Below are 23,598 nucleotides of genomic sequence, written 5' to 3' on the forward strand. Positions count from 1 at the left end.
TGAAGTAAGGTGGCAGGATTAAGAGTGTCAGCGGGGTGATCCTAAAACGCGGGCATGTAATTTGGGAAAAATCTTTGAGGTTGCCCCATGTGATACAAAAAGGATATATTCATTCATTCATTCCACTGTATTTATTGAGCGCTTACTGTGTGCAGAGCACTGTACTAAACATTTGGGAAAGTACAACCGCAAATCGGCATTCCCTGCCCGCAGTGAGCTTACAGTCTAGCGTGCTGGAGATACAAAATCTCCAGCACTAGAAATCTACACCTTCTCTCTTTTACCCAACTGTTCATAAATGCAATGTACACCTTGTGGCAAAAAACAAAGCAAAACAAAACTCATTAAGAGAATAGGAAGAACCCAATATCGAGCTGCATTCAGTGGGAGCCTCGTAAAAATAATTTGACAAATCCATTTTGAGAGATTTCATACAAAGGGGTCTCCTACGTTTTGTCATCTATTCCGTAAAACTCTGTCTCTTGCCTATAGAAAGCTCCATTTTTCCCCAGACCAGGACGGCACGCGCTCATTCACATTAGATTATACTTAATTTCAGTTTGGCATGGAAAGCACTGCATATTACTACCCAAATTCAAGCCTATAGCAGCAAACAGAATCACCACCCCATAGTACCCCGGGAATAGAAAACGTAATATAATGAATTTAAAAGCACCATATTTTAGTCCTAAAACCTATTTTTCACTAAACGGGGCATTCCTAGATTTTCCTGTTCACACGAGCTTCCCACTTAAAGAACACTTTCTCCTTGAGAAATTCCAGTCATTCTCTGCATCTGATACTAAAACTAAATTGCCAAGGATGTGACTGCCCTATCCAACAGTCAACATTTTCCATTTTGCTGCTCGGAACATGGATTTATTTGCTAGACAGCCTTGAAAATTGGAAAATTCACGGGAAAATCTTGAGGAAATAGAAGAACGATGCTCCAATATATTCTACCTGTAATTTATTTATTTACATAAATGTCTGAACCCCCCCCACACACACACACATGGCTGTAAGCACATTATGGGTAGGGAATGTGTCGGTTTATTGCTATAGTGTACTTTCCCAAGCGCTTACTACAGTGCTTTGTACACAATAAGCGCTCAATAAATGCAACTGAATAAATGAATGAATGCTCTAGCACATCTTCTGCTTCCAATTGAGCATAAAAACGATGGCCTGGGTTGACCCTGAGCCTGGTCCATGCCCTCTGGGGTCACCAGGCAAAAGCCATCAAACTCCGTCAGAAACTTTCAACCCCAGAGAGCATTCAACAATTGTGCCTCAGAAAACTCAAAAGTGTTACACCAAATAACCTAGGGCCCAGTTTTTTCATCCTCAATGATGACTGACTTCTCAGAGATGCATGGTTTTACCCTTTTTCCTATTAGTATGTGATAGAGTGCTGACAACTTTCTGAAAGAGTTTGGGGAAAGTCCCCCTCTGAAATAATCAGTGAGGACTTTTTTTGTAATTTTTCAGAAAGGAATTGAATAGTCATATTTATCCACTATTTAGTCACCTTAAATATCACGAATGAATTCACTAAAAGAAATCAAGTTGCAGTTTCGGGAATTAGTAGCTGAATTTGAATAAATGCACTTACCGAGAAAATTGGCAATAAAAAGTCAACGCCCTATCTTACGCCTTATCACCGTGTGCAAAAAGTTTTCAATGGCTTCATTTTTGGCTCTAAGAAAGTGTGCCCTTCCCACTCACGCAATCAATTTTCATGAAAAATCAACCTTATCCTGGGTCCTGGACCCTCTAGGGTAATTCAAAGAAAAAATGGCACCAACGAGGCGGTACAAGGAAGGAATGCTTAAACAGGGGCCAAGGAAGAAAACCTGCTGTTGGAACTTGTAGTGCTTGCCTTTTTTCTGTTTTCTCTTGTTTCGGGAGAAAGGAGGGCTTCCCAAAATTTAGGCTCCAACTTGGGCAGCAGAAAGGAGATTTAGACTCCTGCTCGGACTACTTTTAGGCAGTGCATTTTTGATGTCTTAAAAATCTCTTCTCTGGACCCCAAGGCACCATCCAGGTATTGTCTCATTCATTCATTCATTCATTCAATCATATTTATTCATTCAATCGTATTTATTGAGTGCTTACTGTGTGCAGAGCACTGTACTAAGCGCTTGGAAAGCACAAGTTGGCAACATATAGAGATGGTCCCTACCCAACAGCGGGCTCACAGTCTAGAAGCGGGCTCACAGTCACAGTCTCATCTCCCTGCTCCCATTCCTGTATAGAACCTTTAATGTTTACATTGCAAATTATTTATTGATATTAATGCCCATCTTCCCCTCTAGACCGTAAGCTCGTTGTGCACAGGGAAAGTGTCTACCAACTCTGTTGTGGTATACTCTTCCGCAAGGGCTTAGTACACAGCACTGCACAGTAAGCGCTCAATAAGTACCATTGATGATGGTGATGATGATGATGATAATAAGAACCTTGACAGGGTCTAGTCATCCCCTGCGTCCAATTCCTCTCCTCCAAATCCCTTCTCAGCCTATTACAATCTGGTTTCTGCTCCCTTTGCTCCATTGAGATGGTCTCCCAGGTTGCCGATTACCTCCTTCAGACCAAATCTAATGGCCTCAACTCCAACCTAATCCTCCTTGACCTCTCAGCTCTCTTTTGACATCCCCTTCTTCTAGAAACATTATCTGAACTGGGCTTCGCTATGTCCTCTCCTGGTTCTCCTACCTCCTGGGTGGCGCCTTCTCAGCCTCTTTCGACGGCTCCTCTTCTGCCGCCCGACCCCTAATCGTGTGGATCCTTCAAGGATCTTTTCTCTGTCCTCAATCTACCCTCGCTGCCTCGAGGAGCTCATCTACTCCCACCGCTTCACCTACTTCATTGAAGTCGATGACTCCAACACCTACCTTCATAGCTGAACCCCTAGTACGGCGGCGCTCCGCACACAGTAGGTGTTCAAAAAAATTCCTTTGGTTGATTATGCTTTTTCAGCCTTCCCCTACTATTAAATAACAACAACAGTACAGGTGGTATTTATTTAGCACGTTCTATGTGCCAGGTTCTGTACTAAGCACTGGGGTGGAGACAAAATAATCAGATCCCACATGGGGCTCACAATCTAGGCAGGACGGAGAGAGGTACTGAATCCTTATTTTACAGATGAGGAAACTGAGGCACAGAGAAGTGACACACCCTAATTCAGATGGCAAGCAAATGGCAGAGCCAGAATTAGAACCCAGGTCTTCTGACTCCAGGCTCTTTCCTCTAGGTCAGGCTTGCCTCACTAAAGAAGTAGGAGAGAAAACATTTGTCTGGGGGAGGGAGGAAGAGAAGGGAAGAGGAGGAAGCCATTGTGACTTAAAGGGAGCCCTGACTATTAAATTTTGTCACATGCCTGCAGGTGTTGTTTCTCTGTTCTGACTCTATTAGCCGTTCCCTTCCTCCTACCAGACACTGATGCAGAGTAGACAAGTTCAGGCTGATCTAGGTGGTATTAAAAAAAAAAACACTGCATTAAGATCACCAAATGCAAAGTCAAGATGAATTTACTGCAGTCACGCAGATTAGCGTTGGTCCAGAGGCTACAAGAAGTCAGATGATGAGGAAAGAGTGGAAAATATGATCCGCTCTAGAGTACTTAGCCAAACGATGATGTTCGCTGATATTAGGAAGATCATCACCGCAGGGCACCGCTGGTGAAAGTTTTGCGGGCCAACTCGACTTTCCGCACTAAAAGGTTTTGCCTCTCTTCACCTGTTCCCTTCCCTAAAACATGCCCGCATGGCTGAAATGGCAAATGTTAAAATTTGAATTCTGCAGAGTGAGGTACATTAATTAATCAACTGTGGTGCGTGTACCAAGCACTGTATTAAGCGCTGGGGCAGAGAGAAGTTCATCAGGTCGGATCCTTGTCCCACATGGGGCTCCTGGTCTAAGCAAGAATAATAATAATAATAATAATAATAATAATAATAATAATAATAATAATAATGGTACTTGTTAAGCGTTTACTATGTGCCAAGCACTGTTCTAAGTGCTGGGGAAGATACAGGCTAATTAGGTTGCCCCACGTGGGGCTCACAGACTTAAGTAGGAGGGAAAACAGGAATTTAATCCCCATTTTCCAAATGGGGAAGCTAGGGTCCAGAGAAGTTAAGTGATTTGCCCAAGGCCATGCAGCAGACAGAGTCAGAACTAGAACCCAGGCCCTCTGGCTTCCAGGCCCACGCTCCTTCCTCTGGGCCCGGCCGCTTCTCTTAAATTACCCCATAACATACTGAAAGGCTGACCTACTCCTGAGTAGAGGCACAGCCTATAATTTGGACCAATTACTCATGACCTGGGGGCCCGCTACAGATTTCTTATGAGGTCAGAAGGGAATTTATGACTTCCTGATAAGCCTGTAAAATGGCACAACAGAGCAAAATGCCACCCATCCGGGGGGCACTCCTGCCCCAGGCGGCATCTTCAGGTGACAGAACCCAGCAAGTGCTGGCTCTGATGGGTTTCCAGAAGTTAAAGGGCATCAGCCCCACAGCAATTATGTACCCATAAAATATAAATCTATAGATTATATATTGTAAATTATTTATTTATATGTCTGGAATGCCCTCCCTCTGCCCATCCGCCAGGCTAGCTCTCTTCCTCCCTTCAAGGCCCTACTGAGAGCTCACCTCCTCCAGGAGGCCTTCCCAGACTGAGCCCCTTCCTTCCTCTCCCCCTCGTGCCCCTCTCCATCCTCCCCATCTTACCTCCTTCCCTTCCCCACAGCACCTGTATATATGTATATATGTTTGTACATATTCATTACTCTATTTATGTATTTATTTATTTTACTTGTACATATCTATTCTATTTATTTTATTTTGTTACTATGTTTGGTTATGTTCTCTGTCTCCCCCTTTTAGACTGTGAGCCCACTGTTGGGTAGGGACTGTCTCTATATGTTGCCAACTTGTACTTCCCAAGCGCTTAGTACAGTGCTCTGCACACAGTAAGCGCTCAATAAATACGATTGATTGATTGATTGACTGAAAGTTCATGGTGGGCAGGGAATGTGTCTACCAACTCTTTTGTAGTATACTCTCCCAAACACTTTGTATGGGGCTCTGTACACAGTGAGTGATCAATAAGTACCATTCATTGATGGACTGATTGACTGAATTAATTACATGACCAATCAAGTGATTCTACATAATAATAATTATTAGTGATTAGTCAACCAATTGAATGGCCAGTTTCACACTTGTTTGAAGTCCTAGGGGCTCCAAAGTTCAGAACTCACACTTGGAAGATTCAGCCTGGGTGGTTTTGTGCTCCAACGTACATCGCACCCTAAACAAGATGGGCACGCTGGCACCACGCCGAGAGCTGACAGTGCCAGGGATAGGAGGCTCCGACCTTTATCGCTCAGGCAGAGGAATGCCCGACTGAAACTGCACCAAGGCAGAGGTACTTCCGACACCGCCAGAGGCCAAGAAGTTCCTGCCCAGAAGAAACTGCGAGCTCACTGTGGGCAGGGAGTGTATCTGTTTATTGTTGTATTGTACTCTCCCAAGCTCTTAGGACAGTGCTTGGCACACAGTAAACACTCAATAAATACGACTGAATGAATGAATAACCAATGTCTTGCACTGTGGGGTACTGAAGTAATGACCGTGTCTACCAACTCTGTTCTGGTGTACTCTCTCAAGCACTTAGTACATTGCTCTGCACGCAGTAAGTGCTCAATAAATATGATTCATTGATCTAGCTGGGTGATTCTGGAATCGGTGGAATTTCCCCATACTGTAGGTAATCTGGTCTGGTGGTTTAGGCAGAAAGGCTGTCCACTTTAGATCGGATCTTTTCAATTGAGTCAATCAGTGGTATCTATCGAGCGCTTACTGTGTGCAGAGCATTGTACTAAGCGCTTGGAAGAGTACGAGATAGAGTTGGTAGGCATGTTCCCTGCCCACAAGGAGCTTACAGTTTAGAGTGGGCATTCCTAATTTCAATTCCTAATGAAAGCTACTCTAGTGAGCTCGATGGGTGGGCCCTGGACCGGAGTCAAGTGGCGACTGATCCTGCTGATGTCCTTTTAGAAGACACATAACCCGGATCGAAGAGGCTCGCCAAGAAAAGCTACCACGACGGGCAGTGCGGCCTAGTGGAAAGTGCCCAGGCCTAGGGAGCAGTGAACCCGGGATCCAAACCTGGCTCAGCCACGTGCCTGCTGGGGGACTTGGGCAAGTCACTTCACTTGAGAAGCAGGACGGCGTAGTGGACGGAACCCGAGCCTGGGAATCAGAGGACCGGGGCTCTAATCCCGGTTCTGCCACTTGCCTACTGAGTGACCCTGGGCAAGTCACTTAACTGCTCTGTGCCTCAGTTACCTCATCTGCAATGTTGGGATTAAGACTGCGATGCCCTTGTGGGACACAATCTGTGCCCAACCTGGCTAGCTTGTATCTACCCAGTGCTTAATACAGTGGCTGGTACATAGTAAGCACTTTTAGAGGAGGAGAGCAGCTGGGTCCAAATACCATTAAAAAAAAAACAAAACCCTTCCCTGGGCTTACATGTAAAATGTGGATTCAATATCTGTTCTTCCCACATGAGACAGGGACTGTGCCTAAACTGATCATCTTGAATTTACCCCAATTCTTTGCACAGTAAGCACTTAACTTCCACAATTATTATTATTATTACAAAATCTGACATTACACTTTCCTAAATCTGTATCCCCCCTTCACCACCCAATGTGGTATGAACTGCAAAGCGAGGAGTGGTAAGGAGAACGCCATGGAGGCTTTTGAAGGAAGGAAAAGAAAAGTCCCAATCAAACAGTAGTAATAATAATGATAATAATATTAACTGCGGTACTTAAATGCTTACTGGGTGCAAAGCACTGTTCAGAACATTGCTACTTGAGTGCTCACCAGGAGACAGACATTAGAATAAGTTACAGAAACCTTGCATTCCTTACTTCCTCCCAACCCTATCTCCTCCAAATTCAATTCTCCCTCTTTCAGCCTTGCCAAAAGACCTACCTTTCTACTGCTTGATCTGGAGAGGTAACAGGTTTTTTTAAAGCTCTTTTTTTCTACTTGTTTTATTTACACCTCTATTAATATTTATTTTTACTGGGTTTTTTTCTTCCTCTAGCCTGGACACGCAGGTCCTATGTTCTGCTGTGGAAACAAACGACTGTGTAAATCACCACGGTGGGGGTGTTGGATGACAAATTTCAACTTGCCCTTCTGGAGATGAGACTCCGGAGACATTTGGGACACCATTGTGAGGTTCAATGTCAGACGGTTTGAACTCCCCCAGAAATATTCAGATGAGCTCGTTAATGAGTTCTGGAGCCCTGGATCAACTCTTCTCGAGAAAGGTAGGCACAGAGAGCCGCTATTCCGAAAGGCACGGAACGGACAATCAGCGAACGGTTTGCAGAACCCGACAGATCCGAGAAGGAAATGCCACCTCACAGTTTCCCAAACTTTCTATACCCGTTGCTCGCCTGAAACCACGCGTCTCTGCAGAAAACGATGACGGCGCACAATACAAGTACCCACACATACTGCTCATAAAAATGGGGAAATTCCAGTATTTCCGGGATCACTAAGAAAACACCGTTAATCTAAACCACACACTGCAAAGCACTGGTTTCCATAGAAGACCTGATTCCTCCCCTCTCCCACACACACCCCTCCAGCAAGGGGCTTGGGTCGGGGCAGAAATTCTAAATCCCAGGCTCATCTCTCCCCCTAGAAAGAGGCCACCGGGAACAGTCAGGGCTCGGGTCGGGCAGAAATTCTAAATCCCAGGCTCATCTCTCACCCTAGAGAGAGGCCACCGGGAACGGTCGGGGCCGGAGACCGCCCACCGGTCAGCGATGGAACGTGATGACCCTGCCTGACCTGACCCCCGACCCTCCCATTCTGGGGCATCACCACCTTCCCGCTTGAACTCGCGGGCACAGATGTGGTGCACGGATATTTGGGCTGGCAAAAATGTCTGGGGAAGACGGGAGCGGGTGGGAGCTGGGAGACCTTTCGACGATCGTTTTAAATGTCTCTCACCCCTCCTCCCCAGCTGCTCTCCTCCTCTAAAAGTGCGAAAGAAGGGGGCGAGGGGATCCCCAAACGGAGTCTGGGCCGGCCACTGAGGCCTACGGCCCGCTGGGCTTCCACCATGTACTGAGCCGGGCGGGCGGCCCGCACTCCGGAAGGGACCCCCCTCAACCCACCCCCCACCCTTTAGGGTCCCAGATGTTGAGGTGGCAGTCGATGATGGGGGTCCCTGGGGGCAGCCCCCAGTTCCATCAACCTACCACGGGGGCAGCACCCAAGGGTGAGCAATGGGGAGGGGGGAGGGGCTGGGCCAAGCGCCCTGGGATCCAGGCCTGTCAGTCCGTCCGGCAGTCAGTCAGTCAGGGTGCCCGGGGTCTGGGCCCTGGGCCTCTGGCACACCCGTCGGCCACTGTCCGGGGAGGGCGGGGGATGGTCAGGACATCCTCCTTAAAGCGGACGGTCCGCCGCTCAGTCTGTCCATCTGCCGGTCATTCAGTAGCTCAGTAGCGAGGCCGTGGGTCCACCAGGCGGCCTGTGTGGGGGCCGGCCTGCTGGTCAGTTAGGCTACCACCGGAGCCCTTGGGGGCCCCGAGGGCCGTCGGCCTGCAAAAAGAGGTGGCCCCCTGATTCCCGCAGTTGTCCCCCAGATCCTGCAGTCACGCCTAGACCCCAAGGCCCCCGGATCCCACAGTCGCCCCCAGATCCTGCAGTCACCCCTAGACCCCATGGCCTCCAGGATCCCACAGTCGCCCCCAGATCCTGCAGCCACCCCTAGACCCCATGGCCCCCAGGATCCCACAGTCGCCCCTAGATCCTGCAGTCACTCCTAGACCCCAGGGCCCCCAGGATCCTACAGTTGCCCCCAGATCCTGCAGTCACCCCTAGACCCCAAGGTCCCCAGGATCCCACAGTCGCCCCCAGATCCTGCAGTTACCCCTAGACCCCATGGCCCCCAGGACTCTACAGTCGCCCTCAGATCCTGCAGTCACCCCTAGACCCCATGGCCCCCAAGACCCTACAGTCGCCCCCAGTTCCTGCAGACACCCCTAGACCCCATGGCCCCCAGGGTCCTACAGCCACCCCTGGACCCCATGCCCCCCAGGATCCCACAGTCGCCCCCAGATCCTGCAGTCACCCCTAGACCCCATGGCCCCCAGGACTCTACAGTCACCCTCAGACCCTGCAGTCACCCCTGGACGCCATGGCCCCCAAGATACTACAGTCGCCCTCAGATCCTGCAGTCACCCCTGGACCCCAAGCCCCCCAGGATCCTACAGTCGCCCCTAGACCCCATGGCCCCCAGGATCCTGCAGTGCCCCCTGGACCCCAAGCCCCCCAGGATCCTACAGTCGCCCCCAGTTCCTGCAGTCCCCCCGGCCCCCAGGATCCTACAGTCGCCCCCAGATCCCGCAGTCCCCCAGACCCTAGGGCGCTTAGTCCAGTGCTCCAGCGCTTAGAACAGTGCTTTGCACCTAGTAAGCGCGTAACAAATGTCATCATAACGGCTGCCCCCGAATCCCGGGGTCCCCGGTGGGCAGGGATTGTCTCTACTGCTGAACTGTACTTTCCCAAGTGCTTAGTCCAGGGCTCCGCACACACAGTGCAGAGCACTGTACTAAGCGCTTGGGATGATTAGTCAGCGTGGCTCAGTGGAAAGAGCCCGGGCTTTGGAGTCAGGAGTCCATGGGTTCAAATCCCGGCTCCGCCAATTGTCAGCTGGGTGACTTTGGGCAAGTCATTTAACTTCTCTGTGCCTCAGTTACCTCATCTGTAAAATGGGGATTAAGACTGTGAGCCCCATGTGGGACAACCCAATCACCTTGTAATCTCCCCAGCGCTTAGAACAGTGCTTTGCATATAGTAAGCGCTTAATAAATGCCATCATCATTATTATTATTATTAGTCTAGTGCTCCGCGCGCGCGCGCGCACACACACACACACACACACACACACACACACACACACACGGTGAGCGCTCAATAAATACGGCCACCAGAGTGACCGCGGCTCCCGGGTCATTCATTCATTGATTCAATCATCATCATCATCATCAATCGCATTTATTGAGCGCTTACTGTGTGCAGAGCACTGGACTAAGCGCTTGGGAAGTACAAGTACAATACAATCGTATTTATTGTTGTCTGTCTCGCCCTTCTAGACTGTGAGCCCGCTGTTGGGTAGGGACCGTCTCAATGCGTTGCCGACTTGGACTTCCCAAGAGCTTAGTCATCATCATCATCATCAATCTTATTTATTGAGCGCTTACTGTGTGCAGAGCACTGGACTAAGCGCTTGGGAAGTCCAAGTTGGCAACATCTAGAGACAGTCCCTACCCAACAGTGGGCTCACAGTCTAAGAAGGGGAGACAGAGAACAAAACCAAACACACTAACAAAATAAAATAAATAGAATAGATATGTACAAGTAAAATAAATATATAAATAGAGTAATAAATATGTACAAACATATATACATATATACAGGTGCTGTGGGGAAGGGAAGGAGGTAAGATGGGGGGATCATCATCATCATCATCAATCGTATTTACTGAGCGCTTACTGTGTGCAGAGCACTGGACTAAGCGCTTGGGAAGTCCAAGTTGGCAACATATGGAGATGGTCCCTACCCAGCAGTGGGCTCACAGTCTAAAAGGGGGAGACAGAGAACAAAACCAAACATACTAACAAAATAAAATAAATAGAATAGATATGTGCAAGTAAAATAGAGTAATAAATCTGTACAAACATATATCCATATATACAGGTGCTGTGGGGAAGGGAAGGAGGTAAGATGGGGGGGATGGAGAGGGGGACGAGGGGGAGAGGAAGGAAGGGGCTGCTTCAAAGAAGCAGCGTGGCTCAGTGGAAAAGAGCCCGGGCTTTGGAGTCAGAGGTCACGGGTTCAAATCCCGGCTCCGCCAATTGTCAGCTGTGTGACTTTGGGCAATCCACTTCACTTCTCTGGGCCCCAGTGACCTCATCTGCAAAATGGGGATGAAGACTGCGAGCCCCCCGTGGGACAACCTCATCACCTGGTAACCTCCCCAGCACTTAGAATGGTGCTTTGCACATAGTAAGCGCTTAATAAACACCATTATTATTATAAGGGGCTCAGTCTGGGAAGGCCTCCTGGAGGAGGTGAGCTCTCAGCTCTGCACACAGTAAGCGCTCAATAAATACGATTGATTGATTGATTGAGCGCTCACTGTGCGCGGAGCACCGGACTAGACTGTGAGCCCACTGTGGGGTAGGGACCGTCTCTCTATGTTGCCAATTTGTACTTCCCAAGCGCTAAGTCCAGTGCTCTGCACATAGTAAGCGCTCAATAAATACAATTGATTGATTGATGGATTGATTGAGCGCTCGCTGTGCGCGGAGCACCGGACTAGACTGTGAGCCCACTGTTGGGTAGGGACCGTCTCTCTCTGTTGCCCATTTGTACTTCCCAAGCGCTTAGTCCAGTGCTCTGCACATAGTAAGCGCTCAATAAATACGATTGATTGATTGATTGATTGATCACTGTGCGCGGAGCACCGGACTAGACTGTGAGCCCACTGTTGGGTAGGGACCGTTTCTCTATGTTGCCCATTTGTACTTCCCAAGCACTTAGTCCAGTGCTCTGCACATAGTAAGCGCTCAATCAATACGCTTGATGATGATGATGAGGAAGTAGCAGGTGGTGCGGTAGCCCGCAGAGCGCCCCCTGCCGGCGGGTCCCGCCCCGGTCCGGTCCGATCCGGCAGGGCGGGAATCAATCAATCAATCAATCAATCAATCAATCGTATTTATTGAGCGCTTACTGTGTGCAGAGCACTGTACTAAGCGCTTGGGAAGTACAAGTTGGCAACACACAGAGACAGTCCCTACCCAACAGTGGGCTCACAGTCTAGCAGGGGGAGACAGAGAACAAAACCAGACATACTAACGGAATAAAATAAATAGAATAGATAAGTACAAGTACGATAAATAGAGTAATAAATATGTACAGACATATATACATATATCCAGGTGCTGTGGAGAAAGGAAAGAAGGTAAGGTAAGACTGGGGGGGATGGAGAGGGGGACGAGGGGGAGAGGAAGGAAGGGAACAAAACCAAACATACTAACAAAATAAAATAGACTAGATAGGTACAAGTAAAATAAATAAACAGAGCAATAAACATGTATAAACATATATCCAGGTGATGTGGGGAAGGGAAGGAGGTAAGATGGGGGGATGGAGAGAGGGGAGAGGAAGGAAGGGAACAAAACCAAACACACTAACAAAATAAAATAGACTAGATAGGTACAAGTAAAATAAATAAGTTGAGCAATAAATATGTATAAGCATATATCCAGGTGCTGTGGGGAAGGGAAGGAGGTAAGATGGGGGGGGGGGGATGGAGAGGGGGGAGAGGAAGGAAGGGGACAAAACCAAACATACTAACAAAATGAAATAAATAGAATAGATAGGTACAAGCAAAATAAATAAGTAGAGCAATAAGTATGTATAAGCATATATCCGGGTGCTGTGGGGAAGGGAAGGAGGTAAGGCGGGGGGGAGTGGAGAGGGGGGAGAGGAAGGAAGGGAACAAAACCAAACACACTAACAAAATAAAATAGAATAGATAGGTACAAGCAAAATAAATAAATAAATAGAGCGATAAATATGTATAAACATATATACGGGTGATGTGGGGAAGGGAAGGAGGTAAGATGGGGGGATGGAGAGGAAGGAAGGGAACAAAACCAAACCTACTAACAAAATAAAATAGACTAGATAGGTACAAGTAAAATAAATAAATAAATAGAGCAATAAATATGAATAAACATATATCCGGGTGCTGTGGGGAAGGGAAGGAGGTAAGGCGGGGGGATGGAGAGGAAGGAAGGGAACAAAACCAAACCTACTAACAAAATAAAATCAATAGACTAGATGATAGGTACAAGCAAAATAAATAAATAAATAAATAGAGCAATAATATGTATAAGCATATATCCAGGTGCTGTGGGGAAGGGAAGGAGGTAAGATGGGGGGATGGAGAGGGGGGAGAGGAAGGAAGGGGACAAAACCGAACATACTAACAAAATAAAATAAATAGACTAGATAGGTACAAGTAAAATAAATAAATGAATAGAGCAATAAATATGAATAAACATATATCCAGGTGCAGTGGGGAAGGGAAGGAGGTAAGATGGGGGGATGGAGGGGGGGAGAGGAAGGCAGGGAACAAACCCAAACCTACTAACAAAATAAAATAAATAGACTAGATGATAGGTACAAGCAAAATAAATAAATAAATAAACAGAGCAATAAATATGAATAAACATATATACGGGTGATGTGGGGAAGGGAAGGAGGTAAGGCGGGGGGATGGAGAGGAAGGAAGGGAACAAAACCAAACCTACTAACAAAATAAAATCAATAGACTAGATGATAGGTACAAGCAAAATAAATAAATAAATAAATAGAGCGATAATATGTATAAGCATATATCCAGGTGCTGTGGGGAAGGGAAGGAGGTAAGATGGGGGGGATGGAGAGGGGGAGAGGCAGGAGGGTTGTGAGGGTGTGGGCCTCGTGCGCTTGGGGTTGCGGCCGTGTCACCTGACGACGTTGGGGTGCTCGAAGGTCTCCAGGTGCCGCAGCACCGCCACCTCGCGGATGGTGGAGAGCGGCATGCCCTCCTCGCCCGTCTGCACCCGCACGCGCTTCAGCGCCACGAAGCGGCCGCCGTTCTTCAGGTCGCGGGCCTTGAACACCTTCCCGTAGGCGCCCTCGCCGATCTCCGCCACGCACTCGTACTGCTGCTCCGCCCGCGGAGGGGCCGGAGGCGGCAAAGGCGGCGGCAAAGGCGGCGGCAAAGGCGGCGGCAAAGGCGGCAGAGGCGGCGGCGGGGCCGGGGCGGGGGGGACGCCCCCCGCGCCCGCGCCCGGGCCCGCGCCCTCCGGCTCCATGCCCGCGCAACCCCGCGCGCTACTGCTCCTCCTCCTCCTCCTCCTCCTCCTCCGCGCGACTGGAGCCCGCCGAGCAGGCGGGAGGGACCGACCCCCTCCCGGCCCTCCTCCCTCCCTCTCCTCCCCCGGCCCCGCCCCGCCATCCTCCCATCCTCCGGAGGCGGGGGGCGGAGGGTTGAGCCCACCCGAATCCGGCCCCGGCAGCCCCTTCCTAAGCCGGGGCCGTCGCCCCCTCCGAGCGCTGCGCAGAGCGAGCGCTCAAGAAGTACGACGGAATAAAATGAATAACAGATAGGAGGAAGTAATGGGGTACGAGCCCGCTGTTGGGTAGGGACCGTCTCTCTATGTTGCCAATTTCTACTTCCCAAGCGCTTAGTACAGTGCTCTGCACATAGTAAGCGCTCAGGAAGTACGATGGAACAAAATGAATAACAGGAGGAAGCAATGGGGTACGAGCCCACTGTTGGGTAGGGACTGTCTCTCTATGTTGCCAATTTCTACTTCCCAAGCGCTTAGTCCAGTGCTCTGCACAGAGTAAGCGCTCAATAAATGCAATTGATGATGATGATAGGATAGGTAGAATAACAGGCCCGCTGTTGGGTAGGGACCGTCTCTCTATGTTGCCAATTTCTACTTCCCAAGCGCTTAGTCCAGTGCTCTGCACAGAGTAAGCGCTCAAGAAGTACGACGGAACAAAATGAATAACAGATAGGAGGAACTAATGGGGTACGAGCCCACTGTTGGGTAGGGACTGTCTCTCTATGTTGCCAATTTGTACTTCCCAAGCGCTTAGTCCAGTGCTCTGCACAGAGTAAGCGCTCAAGAAGTACGACGGAACAAAATGAATAACAGATAGGAGGAAGTAATGGGGTATGAGCCCACTGTTGGGTAGGGACCGTCTCTCTATGTTGCCAATTTCTACTTCCCAAGCGCTTAGTCCAGTGCTCTGCACATAGTAAGCACTCAAGAAGTACGATGGAATAAAATAACAGGAGGAAGTAATGGGGTATGAGCCCGCTGTTGGGTAGGGACCGTCTCTCTATGTTGCCAATTTCTACTTCCCAAGCGCTTAGTCCAGTGCTCTGCACAGAGTAAGCGCTCAAGAAGTACGACGGAACAAAATGAATAACAGATAGGAGGAAGTAATGGGGTACGAGCCCACTGTTGGGTAGGGACTGTCTCTCTATGTTGCCAATTTCTACTTCCCAAGCGCTTAGTCCAGTGCTCTGCACAGAGTAAGCACTCAAGAAGTACGATGGAATAAAATAACAGGAGGAAGTAATGGGGTATGAGCCCGCTGTTGGGTAGGGACCGTCTCTCTATGTTGCCAATTTGCACTTCCCAAGCGCTTAGTCCAGTGCTCTGCACATAGTAAGTGCTCAAGAAGTACGATGGAACAAAATGAATAACAGATAGGAGGAAGTAATGGGGTACGAGGCCACTGTTGGGTAGGGACTGTCTCTCTATGTTGCCAATTTGTACTTCCCAAGCGCTTAGTCCAGTGCTCTGCACAGAGTAAGCGCTCAAGAAGTACGACGGAACAAAATGAATAACAGATAGGAGGAAGTAATGGGGTATGAGCCCACTGTTGGGTAGGGACTGTCTCTCTATGTTGCCAATTTCTACTTCCCAAGCGCTTAGTCCAGTGCTCTGCACATAGTAAGCACTCAAGAAGTACGATGGAATAAAATAACAGGAGGAAGTAATGGGGAATGAGCCCGCTGTTGGGTAGGGACCGACTCTCTATGTTGCCAATTTCCACTTCCCAAGCGCTTAGTCCAGTGCTCTGCACACAGTAAGCGCTCAAGAAGTACGATGGAATAAAATAACAGGAGGAAGTAATGGGGTATGAGCCCGCTGTTGGGTAGGGACTGTCTCTCTATGTTGCCAATTTCTACTTCCCAAGCGCTTAGTCCAGTGCTCTGCACAGAGTAAGCGCTCAAGAAGTACGACGGAACAAAATGAATAACAGATAGGAGGAACTAATGGGGTACGAGCCCACTGTTGGGTAGGGACTGTCTCTCTATGTTGCCAATTTCTACTTCCCAAGCGCTTAGTCCAGTGCTCTGCACAGAGTAAGCGCTCAAGAAGTACGACGGAACAAAATGAATAACAGATAGGAGGAACTAATGGGGTATGAGCCCACTGTTGGGTAGGGACTGTCTCTCTATGTTGCCAATTTCTACTTCCCAAGCGCTTAGTCCAGTGCTCTGCACATAGTAAGCACTCAAGAAGTACGATGGAATAAAATAACAGGAGGAAGTAATGGGGAATGAGCCCGCTGTTGGGTAGGGACCGACTCTCTATGTTGCCAATTTCTACTTCCCAAGCGCTTAGTCCAGTGCTCTGCACATAGTAAGCACTCAAGAAGTACGATGGAATAAAATAACAGGAGGAAGTAATGGGGTATGAGCCCGCTGTTGGGTAGGGACCGACTCTCTATGTTGCCAATTTCTACTTCCCAAGCGCTTAGTCCAGTGCTCTGCACAGAGTAAGCGCTCAAGAAGTACGACGGAACAAAATGAATAACAGATAGGAGGAAGTAATGGGGTATGAGCCCACTGTTGGGTAGGGACCGACTCTCTATGTTGCCAATTTCTACTTCCCAAGCGCTTAGTCCAGTGCTCTGCACATAGTAAGCACTCAAGAAGTACGATGGAATAAAATAACAGGAGGAAGTAATGGGGTATGAGCCCGCTGTTGGGTAGGGACCGACTCTCTATGTTGCCAATTTCTACTTCCCAAGCGCTTAGTCCAGTGCTCTGCACATAGTAAGCACTCAAGAAGTACGATGGAATAAAATAACAGGAGGAAGTAATGGGGTATGAGCCCGCTGTTGGGTAGGGACCGACTCTCTATGTTGCCAATTTGTACTTCCCAAGCACTTAGTCCAGTGCTCTGCACATAGTAAGCACTCAAGAAGTACGATGGAATAAAATAACAGGAGGAAGTAATGGGGTATGAGCCCGCTGTTGGGTAGGGACCGACTCTCTATGTTGCCAATTTCTACTTCCCAAGCGCTTAGTCCAGTGCTCTGCACATAGTAAGCACTCAAGAAGTACGATGGAATAAAATAACAGGAGGAAGTAATGGGGTATGAGCCCACTGTTGGGTAGGGACCGTCTCTATATGTTGCCAATTTCTACTTCCCAAGCGCTTAGTCCAGTGCTCTGCACAGAATAAGCGCTCAAGAAGTACGACGGAATAAAATGAATAACAGATAGGAGGAAGTAATGGGGGTATGACCCCACTGTTGGGTAGGGACTGTCTATGTTGCCAATTTGTACTTCCCAAGTGCGTAGTACAGTGCTCTGCACATAGTAAGCGCTCAAGAAGTACAATGGAACAAAATGAATAACGGATAGGAGGAAGTAATGGGGCATGAGCCCACTGTTGGGTAGGGACCGTCTCTCTATGTTGCCAATTTCCACTTCCCAAGCGCTTAGTACAGTGCTCTGCACATAGTAAGTGCTCAATAAATACAATTGATGATGATGAAGATTTCCCCCTTTGTAAGTTCCTTGAGGGCAGGGATCATGTTTACCCACCGTATAACACTCTCCCAGTCACTGAATCACCATCGCCACATCCTGTCGATTCACCCTTCTCCACATCACTAAAATCCGCCCTTTCTTCATCCAAACTGCTACCATGGTAATTCACATACTTCCTCCTCCTCCTCCTCCTCATCATCAATCGTGTTTATTGAGCGCTTACTATGTGCAGAGCACTGTACTAAGCGCTTGGGAAGTACAAATTGGCAACATATAGAGACAGTCCCTACCCAACAGTGGGCTCACAGTCTAAAAGGTGGGGGGGGATTCCTTCCTCTCCCCCTCGTCCCCCTCTCCATCCCCCCCATCTTACCTCCTTCCCTTCCCCACAGCACCTGTATGTATGTATATATGCTTGTACATGTTTATTACTCTATTTATTTATTTATTTTACTTGTACATATCTATTCTATTTATTTTATTTTGTTAGTACGTTTGGTTTTGTTCTCTGTCTCCCCCTTTTAGACTGTGAGCCCACTGTTGGGTAGGGACGGTCTCTCCATGTTGCCAACTTGGACTTCCCAAGCGCTTAGTCCAGTGCTCCGCACACAGTAAATGCTCAATAAATACGATTGATGATGATGATAAGCGCTTACTATCAATCAATCAATCTATCAATCGTATTTATTGAGCGCTTACTGTGTACAGAGCACTGGACTAAGCACTTGGGAAGTCCAAGTTGGCCACATAGAGAGACGGTCCCTACCCAACAGTGGGCTCACAGTCTAAAAGGGGGAGACGGAGAACAAAACCAAACATACTAGCAAAAACTAACAGTGCCAAGCACTGTTCTAACAAAGTGAGCGCTCAAGAAGTACGATGGAATGAGTCGTTAAGCGCTTACTATCAATCAATCAATCTATCAATCGTATTTATTGAGCGCTTACTGTGTGCAGAGCACTGGACTAAGCGCTTGGGAAGTCCAAATTGGCAACATAGAGAGACGGTCCCTACCCAACAGTGGGCTCACAGTCTAAAAGGGGGAGACGGAGAACAAAACCAAACATACTAGCAAAAACTAACAGCGCCAAGCACTGTTCTAACACGGTGAGCGCTCAAGAAGTACGATGGAATGAGTCGTTAAGCGCTTACTATCAATCAATCAATCTATCAATCGTATTTATTGAGCGCTTACTGTGTGCAGAGCACTGGACTAAGCGCTTGGGAAGTCCAAATTGGCAACATAGAGAGACGGTCCCTACCCAACAGTGGGCTCACAGTCTAAAAGGGGGAGACGGAGAACAAAACCAAACATACTAACAGCACCAAGCACTGTTCTAAGCGCCGGAAGGGGATATACCGTCATCAGTTGCCCTATCCAAGCTCTGAACGCGGTGAGCGCTCAAGAATTACGATGGAATGAATTGCTAAGCGCTTACTATCAATCAATCAATGTATCAATCGTATTTATTGAGCGCTTACTGTGTGCAGAGCACTGGACTAAGCGCTTGGGAAGTCCAAGTTGGCAACATGGAGAGACAGTCCCTACCCAACAGTGGGCTCACAGTCTAAAAGGGGGAGACGGAGAACAAAACCAAACATACTAACAAATACTAACAAAAACTAACAGCGCCAAGCACTGTTCTAAGCGCCGGAAGGGGATACACCGTCATCAGTTTCCCTACCTAAGCGCTGAACACGATGAGCGCTCAAGAAGTACGATGGAATAAATTGTTAAGCGCTTACTATGCGCCAAGCACTGTTCTAAGCGCCAGAGGGGATACACCGTCATCAGGTTGCTCCATGTGGAGCTCACAGTCTTCCTCCCCGTTTTACAGATGAGGGAACTGAGACTCAGAGAATAATCATAAGAATGGCATTGGTTAAGTGCTTACTATGTGCCAAACACTGTTCTAAACGCTGGGGGTGGGGGATACACCGTCATTAGGTTGCCCCATGTGGAGCTCACAGTCTTCCTCCCCGCTTTACAGATGAGGGAACCGAGACTCAGAGAATAATCATAATAATGGCATTGCTTACTTTGTGCCAAACACTGTTCTAAACGCTTTGGTGGTGGGGGGGGGATACACCGTCATCAGGTTGCCCCATGTGGAGCTCACAGTCTTCGTCCCCGTTTTATGGATGAGGGAACTGAGACTCAGAGAATAATCATAATAATGGCATTGGTTAAGAGCTTACTTTGTGCCAAACACTGTTCTAAACACTTTGGCGGGGGGGATACACCATCATCAGGTTGCCCCATGTGGAGCTCACAGTCTTCATCCCCATTTGACAGATGAGGGAACTGAGACTCAGAGAATAATCATAAGAATGGCATTGGTTAAGCGCTTACTATGTGCCAAACACTGTTCTAAGTGCTGGGGGGATACATGGTGATCAGGTTGTCCCGCGGGGGGCTCATAGTCTTCATCCCCATTTGACAGATGAGGGAACTGAGGCCCAGAGAAGCAAAGTGACTTGCCCAAGGTCACACAGCAGATATGTGGTGGAGCAGGGATTAGAACCCATGACCGCTGACTCCCAAGCCCAGTCTCTTTCCACTGAGCCACGCAGCACTGATCTAAGCACTGGGGGGGATACAAGGTGATCAGGTTGTCCCACGTGGGGTTCACAGTCTTAATCCCCATTTTACAGATGAGGGAACTGAGGCCCAGAGAAGTTAAGTGACTTACCCAAGCTCACACAGCAGACAAATGGTGGAGCCGGAATTAGAACCCATGACCTCTGACTCCCAAGCCCGGACTCTTTCCACTTAGCCACGCTGCTTCTCAAGGAATGAATGAATCCCACACCTCTCTGCCCTTCCCCCTATAATCCTGATCCTCCCCCTATAATTCATGCATTCCATCATATTTACTGAGTGGTTACTGTGCGCAGAGGACTGTACTCAGCGCTTGGAAAGTACAGTTCTAATCCCGGCTCCGCCAGTTGTCTGCTGTGTGACCTTGGGCAAGTCACTTAACTTCTATGTGCCTCAGTTACCTTATCTGTAAAATGGGGAGTAAGACTGTGAGCTCCACATGGGGCAACCTGATGACCTTGTACCTACCCCAGCGCTTAGAACAGTGCTTGGTACATAGTAAGTGCTTAACAAATACCATTATTATTATTATTATTACAATTCGGCAACAGATAGAGACAATCCCTACCCAACAATGGGCTCATTCTGACTCTTCCCCTATAATCCTGACCCTCCCCCTATAATCCTGCCCCTGCCCCCCTATACTTCATTCATTCAATCGTATTTATTGAGCGCTTACTGTGTGCAGAGCACTGTACTAAACGCTCAGAAAGGGCAATTCGGCAACTGATAGAAACCATCCCTACCCCACAACGTGCTCATTCTGACCCTCCCCCTATAATCCTGCCCCTCCACACCCCAAATCAGAGACTTCACACCTCCCCGCCTGCCCCCGTGCAACTTCGTGGATATTAATAATAATAATAATCATATTTATTGAACGCTTCCTGTGTGCAAAACACTGTACAAAGTGCTTGGGAGAGGACAATATGATGTCAAACACATTCCCCGCTCACAGTCTAGAGAGGGAGACAGACATTAATAGAAAGAAATGACAGATATATACAGATATATACATAGTTCTCGCCCTCCGCCCGCAACCCCGGCACCCCGGATCCCGCCACCATGTGGCCCTGACCCTCCTGGGCCCACCCATTCATTCAATTCAGTCGCATTTATTGAGCGCTTACAGTGTGCAGAGCACTGTACTAAGCGCTTGGAAAGAATTCAGTAAGAGAGACAATTCCTGGCTCACAGCCCAGGTTGCCCCCCACCCCCCCAGCCCCTGGGGCTTTAGGATCAGAATTAGGGGTGCCTTCTACTTGCCCCTGTCTAAGGGGGACGCTGGGCTTCCAGGGATGGGGCTGGGGGGCTGGGGTTGTTGGGGGGGGGGGCTGCTGGACCCCATGTAATGGAAGAGTGAGGCGCAGCCAGTTTTGGGGGTTCGGAGGGTGGGATCTGAGCCCTCTTTTACCTCCTCCAGGGTGGGGGCAGCAATGGACCCCACCCCCCGGTGTCCACCCTCAGGGAAGGCCATGGACCACAGACAGAGGGTGGGATGGGGGCGTCCTCTGCTACCCTGGGGGAGGAGGGGGAAATCTCGGGGGTGGGGGCTGATAGGGCATTTGGGGCTGGGGGGGCAGCAGGTAGAGACGGAGAGGAGGGAAGCCCCGACTCAGGCCTGAGGGGGCAAGGGTGAGGGTCAGAGGATGTCAGGGGCAGGACCCGGGGGGACAGCGGGTCAGAATGTGTCAGGGTCAGGCTTAGGGGGAATAATAATAATAATAATGGCATTTATTAAGCACTTACTATGTGCAAAGCACTGTTCTAAGTGCTGGGGAGGTTACAAGAGAGAAGCAGTGTGGCTCAGTGGAAAAAGCACGGGCTTTGGAGTCAGAAGCCATGGGTTCAAATCCCGGCTCCGCCAATTGTCAGCTGTGTGACTTTGGGCAGGTCACTTCACTTCTCTGGGCCTCAGTTACCTCATCTGTAAAATGGGGATTAAGACTGTGAGCCCTCCGTGGGACAACCTGATCACCTTGTACCCTCCCCAGCGCTTAGAACAGTGCCTTGCACATAGTAAGCGCTTAATAAATGCTATCATTACAAGGTGATCAGGTTGTCCCACGGAGGGCTCCCAGTCTTAATCCCCATTTTACAGATGAGGTAACTGAGGCACAGAGAAGTAAAGTGATTTGCCCAAAGTTACACAGCTGACAATTGGCAGAGCCGTGATTTGAACCTCTGATCTCTGACTCCAAAGCCCGGGCTCTTTCCACTGAGCAACACTGCTTCCCCAGAGGTCAAGGGGTGTCAGGGTAATGCTTTGGGGGGGACATAGGGTCGGGGGTGTCAGGGTCAGGCTTGGGGGGGGGCAGTGGGGTAGGTTAGGGATTGTCAGGGTCAGGCCTGGGGGGTGTCAGGGACAGGCCTGGTGGGACAGAGGGTCAGAGGGTGTCAGGGTCAGGCCTTGAGGGGGGCAGTGGTGAAGGTTAGGGGGTGTCAGGGTCAGGCCCGGGGGGATATGGGGTCAAAGGGTGTCAGGGTCAACCTCCGGGGGGACAGAGAGTCGGGGGTGTCAGGGTCAGGCCAAGGAGGACAGAGGGTCAGAGGGTGTCAGGGTCAGACCCGGGGGGACAGAGGGTCAGAGGGTGTCAGTGTCAGACCCAGGGGGACAGAGGGTCAGAGGGTGTCAGGGTCAGACCTGGGGGGACAGAGGGTCAGGGGGGGTCAGGGTCAGGTTGGGGGGCAGGAGTCAGGGTCACGGTCAGTCCTGGGATGGCAGGAGTGACGGTCAGGGGGTGTCAGGGTCCGGCCTGGGATGGCAGGGGTGAGGGTTAGACCATGGTGGAGGTTCAGAGGATCCGGATTTGGGGGGGCTAAACGGAGCTCATCATCTCCCCTTCCCCCAGGCCGGGCTTGGAAGTTGCAACCGACACAGCCTTCCTCCGGGGTCACCATCGGGGGTCGTTCCGAGGACCCCCCTCACTGTAAAGGCGGGGGACTAAGTTTGGACGCCCACCCTCCTGATCACTCCCAGAAGGGGACCCCCTCCCCCACGTGGTCAATAATCCACACCCTCCCCCCACGTCCCCCCCAAAAAACCTAAGCCAGGCACCCAATCTACCTAATCGATCAACTCGGACCAAACAGCCGGGCGGGCTTCGTGGAGGAGGGAAGGCCTGGGGGCGTTTAAAACCCACTGATATAAAAAAAAGAGAGTCCTTACAAACTTTCCCTTAAATGGTGAGGCCCAAACCATCGGTGGCATGATAAATCTGTCCGCGGCGGGTCTGGGTTGCAAACGGGGCCACACAGGTAGCTGCCCGGGGGGCTCGGACTCTTGGGTCTGGCTTCCCTTCCCCCTCTCCTCCATGTCCTCCTCCTCCTCCTCCTCCTCCCTCTGCATCCGGACTGAGCTTTCTTAGCGGGTAGCCTGCAAATCTCCGGGGTAAAAAATAAAAAAAAACCGACTTGGGAGTTCCCCCCTCCCCCAGGAGAAGCTGGTCTGAAAAACCCGGGGGCACTTCTGCAAGGAGCCCCTCTCCCACTCCCTGTCTTTATCCCCAGCTCTGTCT

The 23,598-nt window shown here is 49.4% G+C and overlaps 1 protein-coding gene across 1 annotated transcript in view; it reads right to left on the reverse strand.

Annotated features, from left to right (window-relative positions):
- Positions 1-13,984, reverse strand: part of CDK6 (cyclin dependent kinase 6) — a 193,460-nt gene extending 179,476 nt beyond the window's left edge. Inside the window, exon 1 of the mRNA XM_038742474.1 lies at positions 13,635-13,984. Within this exon, the coding sequence (XP_038598402.1) occupies positions 13,635-13,984 (350 nt within the window). The remainder of the gene's footprint in view (positions 1-13,634) is intronic.
- Positions 13,985-23,598: the final 9,614 nt, after the last annotated feature.

The sequence above is a fragment of the Tachyglossus aculeatus genome, chromosome 2 (genome assembly GCF_015852505.1).
Source record: "Tachyglossus aculeatus isolate mTacAcu1 chromosome 2, mTacAcu1.pri, whole genome shotgun sequence".
Classification (NCBI taxonomy): Eukaryota; Metazoa; Chordata; class Mammalia; order Monotremata; family Tachyglossidae; genus Tachyglossus; species Tachyglossus aculeatus.